At 37.6% G+C, this 8995-nt stretch overlaps 1 protein-coding gene across 1 annotated transcript; it reads right to left on the minus strand.

Annotated features, from left to right (window-relative positions):
* Window positions 1–1899: 1899 nt before the first annotated feature.
* Window positions 1900–7812, minus strand: ndufaf3 (NADH:ubiquinone oxidoreductase complex assembly factor). Its single transcript, XM_034166534.1, has 5 exons — window positions 7693–7812; window positions 4513–4708; window positions 4297–4363; window positions 4109–4209; window positions 1900–2145 (listed from the first exon to the last, which is right to left on the minus strand). Exons 1-5 carry the CDS (start codon window positions 7776–7778, stop codon window positions 2038–2040), a joined length of 558 nt encoding a protein of 185 aa, XP_034022425.1. The 5' UTR covers window positions 7779–7812; the 3' UTR covers window positions 1900–2037.
* Between the last annotated feature and the right edge of the window lie 1183 nt (window positions 7813–8995).

Below are 8995 nucleotides of genomic sequence, written 5' to 3' on the forward strand. Positions count from 1 at the left end.
AACTTTATGTAATTTGTGTGTTATTTGCTAAACACTGCGCATGTTGTGTGCTCGTGGCTGTGGCCTGTCCATCAGCGCCTGCGTTCACACCAGTATCAGCTAGCTAACTTAAATTAGCAACCTTACAACATGATGTCCACTACGTGGGAAAATACAGGATGAAATATACAATAGAACGTAGAAGTAAAATCAGAATTAAAGAATAGATGGAGCAGATGGCTGGCGATGATAAAACTTTTTGTCTGTACTGCAAATTAGTGATGGCAATCCCGAAACACTGTTCCAGAACGTTTTGAAATCTTTGCAATGCTTGTGTTTCAGAACATTTCTATCATAAGGATACCATCATGTGCTCTGTTAAATGGGACCTCATCAGGAAGTTTGAGCAGCAGTATTTTTAAGATCCACTATGGCACCCAGAAGTTGTTGTTCTCTGTTCTTTCTGCATGTTAGCTTGACTACTACCATTAGCGGACCAATTAGCTTCCACCAAACTTGATTCTGCTATTTTTAAGTCACCTAACATTTTTCTGAGTAAGGTTTAACCATCAAAAATGTTTGTAAACCCTAAAATCATTCATGTTTGTTCCTGTTGGCACTTATATACAAATCCTATAAGAAAATCTACACATTGCATGAAGGCAACAAGTAGACGGTGGTCAAGCCAGAGTAAATGTAGGAATTAGTAATCAGTAATTGTATTTAATTATCAAGTTAGCTAAGTTTTCCATTTTATTTCTAAGTTATTTATTTTATACTTTCTGTAATGAAAATAAACTCTATATCGAATGGAACTGAGTGTTTAATTCCATTTGTTGATTTAATTATGTATAGTGCCTATTATCTAAACCTTTTTGGGAACTTCCATGTTTACACTTTAACATATTACAATAACAGCTCTTTAGGTCTGTTTTTCAGGGTTTCAGAGGCAAAATATCAAGCCAAAGCTAAATTCACATTATAAACGTTAGCAATTAATAGCAGCTTCAGTGAAATGTTTTAGCTATATATTGGTTTAGTGTTATCACAGTTAACTTTTCAGTTAGCGGATTATCACTCATCAAAGCTAACTTTTAGGTTAGCTGTTCCCACCACTGGAGCAGATGTGATTGAAGCTACATGTAGTTTGAAATGAGCTCCTGATTTGGAAGCAAAAAAATCTGTTTTCATCTCCAGCATTCTGTGGTGTGGAGCTGAAACAGTGACTGCTCGAATTTCTAATGGACTGTACAGGGTCTGCCCTGTTTTCAGAAGGCCCGGTTGTCAGAGAAATGTGTCTTTTGGGGGATCCCATACTTTGTACTGGGGTGCCCTGACTCAGCTAATGTAGCTGTTGTTTGTGGTTTGTTTGTAGACTTGTGCGCAGCTCCTGTGGTTGCAATGTTGAAATAAGTACATGCTCATATGCATGTTATTCATTGACTGGTGTTTGTTTTTGAATTCTATTTTAAATAAAGCTGAAGACATTTTCTATTTTTCACTGTTATTGTTCAGAGGATTTTCTACTGATACCCAACTGATTTTCTAACTACTGGGCCTTCTGACTAACAGCCCTACTGAAAATAAGGTGGGCACCCACTGTACAATTAGTTTATTTAAAAAAATGAAAAGCAAAAAAAGATTCATTGCAAGGTAAACTATATATATATATATATATATATATATATATATATATATACATATATACATACACACACACACACACACAACAACACATTCAACTGTCCGCATACACACGTACAAATTCCACATGTGAACTTTTTATCAACACCATGCAACATTCTCAACTGGAGACTACTTAGAAACGTCACAAAAACACCATCCAAAATCAGCACATCAAACTAATGTCAGACTTTTGGTTTTATATTTGGATTTAAGTTGCTGTATCGCACAGCCCAGCTCACTACCTCAAACAAACAGAGCCGGGTCATGTCAGCTTTGCTCCTTGGTGAAGAACATCTGTTTGACAGGTATGAATAAGGTCCATCCTGGATCTTATACGTGTTTCTCTGAAGTTTAATATCAGCATCTGAGTACTTAAGCACCTGCTACATCAAGCACCATGCTGTGTACTGGAGGGATCAGGCCAGCGGCTGCCACTCTTCCTTCATTCACCAGAAAGTTGAAGGTTGCACACGCATTTGCCTGTAAAACAGAAGAAGAATCAAGTACCCGGAATCAAGTACCCAGTACCAGCAGGCTCTGGAGTTCATCTCTGGATTCTGCAACATGAAGCATATAAGAGGCTATGACTTCCCCTGGATGGGACACCAGACCATCACAGGTTACTTCCCCAGCCAATGCCAGTACCCAATTACAACTGGGTGGACTGGGACAATGCAGATAAAGTTTCTTTTTACAAGGACACAGATGGGTAGCATGACTGGAAAAATATAGTAAAAGAATGCAACTCATTACTTTTAAAATAAATATTACACTGAAAATCAATGTTTTACACAAATAGCCAGGACTGTTGTCATGGTCACCTTGGATTCACAGCATTTATGTCAAAAACTGAAGGAATCATCTAATAGAAAAGTGGAGAATAACCCACTTCTTCAGCTTCAATCGGTACAGTCGGCACGTTTTTAATTAAATTATTAGCATAATAATACAATAAACCTTACATAATATCTACATCATGTCCAGCAAGTGAAAAGAGAACAGAAAGAAGAATGCTTGTGTGACACCCTTGCCTTTCAACTGTTACAGGCTGCAAGAAAATACACCAAAATGAAAGAACACTGAATAATAAAACATACTGAAACCATAATAATGACTTTGATTAGTCTGATGTGACAGTTGCAGGAACATTTGTGATATCTTATTCAGTGTTCAAAGCTGTTTCTCCACATCATAGCTAAATACACAAAGTCTGTGTTGTCAAATTTAACAATATCCATTAAAATGGAAAACTCAAATAATTTGAAGTAGTTGTTTGACAAGTTTCTTTGGGTGTTCTGGTGATTGCAAAAAAGGACACTAGTGAAGGAAGCCACCAAGACAGTGAGTCTTGGTGGTTAGTGAGTGGTACAGATAAAGATTTTGTTCAAAAGCTGACATGAAATTTCAGCTAGCTAGTTTGTCAGAAGCCACATGGGAAAGCTGAGCCTAGATTTTATCTGTTTTCTTGTATGAAAATCCTTCACTGTCCCATCCACCATCACGCAATGACCCGTGGTGCAACAGACAGAAGCTGCACTATTTACAGTTTCTCCAGTCAGTCTCAGAAGCCTATAGCTCCTTCAGAGTTGTCTTGGTGGCTTTCTTCACTAGTCTCCTTTGGGCACAACACTGGTCAACAAAATTTTTCTTGCATGGGGTTTTACAACAGATTTGGGGTCATTTGGGGGCACCAAATCCAAACCTGGTGGCAGTTTTTGCCAATCACATCACATTTTTGAGATATGAAAACACATTTCTCGTAATAAGCAAAACCTGCAGTCTTGCACAGCTCTTCTGTGCCATAAATGATATTATGGCTCTTTGTCCACATTTCGTGAACCTGGTTTAAAAACTATGCTTGAAGCTGCTTTTCTGTGTGATTAGTGGCGTCAATCTTGTAAGTGAATGAGCAACTTTTGCATAATCCATCAATACAGAACATCCAGACTGCAATAAAACGTGACATAATAGAGGAAATCGGAGCTCAGATTCTGATTAAGGGCACCAAAATTACCCTAAATCGGTTCTCAAAGTCCATGCAAGAAATTTTTTTTTTGACCAGTGCAATCAATCAGTTTTTGAGAAAGACTTGCTCCAGACATATTTACCATACAGTACCATAATGTTTGTATTTATTAATTATTGATGTAAATGAAGTCCAAGACATGTTCAGCAAATGTGAAATGAGTGAAATGTTCATGTATTCATCCACTGACTTGTCTAAAGAAAACCGGTTGTAAAAAAGAATGTCTACACTACAAGCAAATGTTTCTTTGCAACTATGTATGTATGTACAATTCAATTCAATTCAGCTTTATTACAGATTCAAAGCCCAACAAATAACAAAAACAACAACAACAATAATAATAATAAAAAAAAAAAAAAAAAAAAACACAAACAAGATCAAGAATGACTACAGCAAAGCATTCTGGGAATAATTTACCGTGTCTTGCACTTCCACAGCAATTCTCTTTCTCTTGAGAAGCGCTAGAACTGAAGGATGAATGCGTTCCATTTTTGCACCTGTACCCAGAACAAGGATCTCTGCAAAATAAAACAACAGACAAACATCAGAAGATGGATTTTGCATGATGTAAAACAGTTTACGAGTTACTGTGTTTTCAGTTCTACCAATCTGTGGGTCCAGCATGTGGAAAAGTGACACGCTGTCTTCTGTGATGTCATGATGACCACCAACCTGTAGAGAGAGGAGATTTAAAATGAAAAAAGAGAAAAGAAACACAAAGAAAATTGTTTGAAGTTAATAAACAGAAATAGGTGAAAAAACAAAAAAGACAATACAGCGTATATCCAGAAAAATTCCTGGAATTGGGACGCTTGTCTCACTTTCCACTGCAGGACAGCCGGCGGCACCAGGGCACAGGGGCCCAACACCTGGTTTCCACTGATGTTGAATCCTTGAGGACTATAACTGTGGATCAAGAACCCACCAGTCACATCCTTCTGCATAATTGACACTGTGGTGCGCTGGAATATTTCATCATCACCAGGACCCAGCCTGTGAGCACGAGACAAAACCTGGCTGGGAAGACACACAATGAGACTTAGATGTAGCACAAAATGTGCCAAAGTAATGAGACAGTCTTTTAAACCATTCATGCCAGATGCATGACATTTTAAGCCTGATGAAAACTGCTTAAAAACCTTTGGAACAACTTTGGCCCTCCATACAGTTCTGTAAAAAATTGTGCCCCTTGAACTTTTACATTTAATTTTTTTATGACATCAATTTTTTTTAAGGCAGTTGAGGATTCTTTATTTTAAACTTTTTTAAGTTGTTCCAATTAAACTTACAGTGAAAACAAATCTCATGACGTCAATGAGTCTGAAGTCCAGGACTACTAGCCACAGGCCATTAGGCTTCTCAATAACTCTCTTACAGATTGACCCCTCCACCACCTGAGTGACTGTTATTTCACTGTCATTCTTTTCATCATCATTATTACTATCATCCTCTAAGTATTTATTATAATAGTTCTGTTTATTATTTATGCATCCATGCACCTTACGATTCCTGCACAGCAGGAATACTGCTTAAAACTACACAATATTGCACAAAATTGCCAATACTATATAAACTGCACATCCTCTAAACTGTACATCCTTTAAATAATGTATAGAATACATTCTTCAGTCTAACAAAGTCTATTTTATAATGTGTTTTCTTTTTTAAAATAATCTGATGTGAACTTTCGACATGCAAATTTTCTAGAGAATGAACAGAGTAAGAATTTCACTGTGTGGCACAACTGCCTGTTTTCAAATCAAAATCAAATCAATTTTATTTATATAGCGCCAAATCACAACAAACAGTTGCCCCAAGGCGCTTCATATTGTAAGGCAAAGCCATACAATAATTACGGAAAAACCCCAACGGTCAAAACGACCCCCTGTGAGCAAGCACTTGGCAACAGTGGGAAGGAAAAACTCCCTTTTAACAGGAAGAAACCTCCAGCAAAACCAGGCTCAGGGAGGGGCAGTCTTCTGCTGGGACTGGTTGGGGCTGAGGGAGAGAACCAGGAAAAAGACATGCTGTGGAGGGGAGCAGAGATCAATCACTAATGATTAAATGCAGAGTGGTGCATACAGAGCAAAAAGAGAAAGAAACACTCAATGCATTATGGGAACCCCCCAGCAGTCTAAGTCTATAGCAGCATAACTAAGGGATGGTTCAGGGTCACCTGATCCAGCCCTAACTATAAGCTTTAGCAAAAAGGAAAGTTTTAAGCCTAATCTTAAAAGTAGAGAGGGTGTCTGTCTCCCTGATCCGAATTGGGAGCTGGTTCCACAGGAGAGGAGCCTGAAAGCTGAAGGCTCTGCCTCCCATTCTACTCTTACAAACCCTAGGAACTACAAGTAAGCCTGCAGTCTGAGAGCGAAGAGCTCCATTGGGGTGATATGGTACTATGAGGTCCCTAAGATAAGATGGGACCTGACTATTCAAAACCTTATAAGTAAGAAGAATAATTTTAAATTCTATTCTAGAATTAACAGGAAGCCAATGAAGAGAGGCCAATATGGGTGAGATATGCTCTCTCCTTCTAGTCCCCGTCAGTACTCTAGCTGCAGCATTTTGAATTAACTGAAGGCTTTTCAGGGAACTTTTAGGACAACCTGATAATAATGAAATACAATAGTCCAGCCTAGAGGAAATAAATGCATGAATTAGTTTTTCAGCATCACTCTGAGACAAGACCTTTCTAATTTTAGAGATATTGCGTAAATGCAAAAAAGCAGTCCTACATATTTGTTTAATATGCGCTTTGAATTACATATCCTGATCAAAAATGACTCCAAGATTTCTCACAGTATTACTAGAGGTCAGGGTAATGCCATCCAGAGTAAGGATCTGGTTAGACACCATGTTTCTAAGATTTGTGGGGCCAAGTACAATAACTTCAGTTTTATCTGAGTTTAAAAGCAGGAAATTAGAGGTCATCCATGTCCTTATGTCTGTAAGACAATCCTGCAGTTTAGCTAATTGGTGTGTGTCCTTTGGCTTCATGGATAGATAAAGCTGGGTATCATCTGCGTAACAATGAAAATTTAAGCAACGCCGTCTAATAATACTGCCTAAGGGAAGCATGTATAAAGTGAATAAAATTGGTCCTAGCACAGAACCTTGTGGAACTCCATAATTAACCTTAGTCTGTGAAGAAGATTCCCCATTTACATGAACAAATTGTAATCTATTAGATAAATATGATTCAAACCACCACAGCGCAGTGCCTTTAATACCTATGGCATGCTCTAATCTCTGTAATAAAATTTTTTGGTCAACAGTATCAAAAGCAGCACTGAGGTCTAACAGAACAAGCACAGAGATGAGTCCACTGTCTGAGGCCATAAGAAGATCATTTGTAATCTTCACTAATGCTGTTTCTGTACTATGATGAATTCTAAAACCTGACTGAAACTCTTCAAATAGACCATTCCTCTGCAGATGATCAGTTAGCTGTTTAACAACTACCCTTTCAAGAATTTTTGAGAGAAAAGGAAGGTTGGAGATTGGTCTATAATTAGCTAAGATAGCTGGGTCAAGTGATGGCTTTTTAAGTAATGGTTTAATTACTGCCACCTTAAAAGCCTGTGGTACATAGCCAACTAATAAAGATAGATTGATCATATTTAAGATCGAAGCATTAATTAATGGTAGGGCTTCCTTGAGCAGCCTGGAAGGAATGGGGTCTGTGTACATGACAATGGAAAGACTCTTAACTCAATTAAATAGCATATATATATATATATATATATATATATATATATATATATATATATATATATATATATATATATATATATATATATATAGCCAAAACGAAAACATGTATGTGCATAAGTATGTGTTCCGTTATTATTACAAAATAAAAGAGGCAGAAAGTGAAAAATAACGCAACTCCTGACAGAATAAAAACAGACTCTGCTTGACCTCCTCTGCTGTTGTCCTTCAGGCTTCAAAACGTCTCCATTTTAAACAAACGATAGGCTTTAATTAAAGTAGAATACCTCGAAAAAACAGGTGCTGTCTTGGAGAAGAGAGAAGCTTGAGGTGACGTCTGGACGAGGATTCTGGCGCACACAGACCGGGCCATGTTGATGATATTGACCGAGTAACAGGGGGAAGGATTTCTGTGTAACACCGGACACCGGAACCTACTTCCGGTATGGTTCTGTATATATAAAACGTGAAATTTTCACATCTTAATTTATGAAATAAAGTTACAGTGCTTTGATAAAGTTAAATAAAAATGATAAAATAAAAATTTGATTACGTTGTACCTTGGAGACAAGGACTCAGCTTTATTATACTTATTATTTGTAATATGTCCTCATAATTCGGCATAAGATCTTGATAGCTACAATATGTATATGTCGCAGACATGACGAGCGAAGCTCTTCAGCATCTCACCATGTCATTTAGGTCCTTCAGACTTTTTTGAGTAAATGCTTCAGTGGAGCATGAGCATGGCTAAAACCTTTCAGCCAGTAGGGCTGTACAATATAGCCAAATTATCATATTGCATTATTGTCATATCAATATGATATACGATATGAGTATGATTTCACACAAAGTGCAGCAACAGTGAAAATTAAACATTCTTAAACAAAACAGCTCATTTTGCACTCATCATAAGGTTAGGACACAGTGCTCTCCAAAAGTATTGGAACACTTGGTATTTCACACATTATAGGTTCAATTTCACTGACATTAATCACTATCTGTGTATATATCATCAAACAATAATTTCAAATTGAATTGTTGCAGAACCTACCACTGTTTTGTGGCTTTTTACGACAACGTTGCGTGGTTTGTGGCTTCATCTACCATGGGCATAGTTTTTTGTGCCATTTCCAGTTTGTGACTTCATCTACCATCGGTTTGTGGCTTTTTACAACAATGTTGTCCGGTTTGTGTTTTTTCCCCTATGGGCAGATTGTTTTGTGCCATTTCCAGTTTGTACCTTCGTCTACCATAAGAGCGAGCTTCGTGCTGCTGCACGGTACTACGCTCATATTAATGTAACTATAATGGGGACTCAACTCTTCGTGACTTGGACTGGGACTCAAACAGCTTGGGGACTTAACGCGTGCCTGAGATTGCAGGACTCCACAAAGACAGTGACCAGGATAACATTCAATGCATGCATCATGGGCTAGTGACCCAAAATAATCCAGTTTTAATAAAGTCACACAAAATGTTTGATTTTTACTGCTGGGCACTTCCTGTGTTTTTGCAGTATTAACAAAATCTGTGGCTACAGTTTTATACAGTACTAAAAGTGACTAGTTTTAAATGAATTCCATTCCA

This window comes from Thalassophryne amazonica, chromosome 3 (genome assembly GCF_902500255.1).
Source record: "Thalassophryne amazonica chromosome 3, fThaAma1.1, whole genome shotgun sequence".
NCBI classification, from domain to species: Eukaryota; Metazoa; Chordata; class Actinopteri; order Batrachoidiformes; family Batrachoididae; genus Thalassophryne; species Thalassophryne amazonica.

What these genes read in the sequence shown, in the direction of transcription:
- ndufaf3 (XM_034166534.1), bottom strand. Translation starts at nt 7,778, where the DNA reads ATGGCCCGGTCTGTGTGCGCCAGAATCCTCGTCCAGACGTCACCTCAA. An exon ending in CGGCTGTCCTGCAGTGGAAA is followed by an intron (nt 4,364 to 4,512) that starts GTGAGACAAGCG and finishes CTCTCTCTACAG; the next exon opens with GTTGGTGGTCATCATGACAT. An exon ending in CATGCTGGACCCACAGATTG is followed by an intron (nt 4,210 to 4,296) that starts GTAGAACTGAAA and finishes TTTATTTTGCAG; the next exon opens with AGATCCTTGTTCTGGGTACA.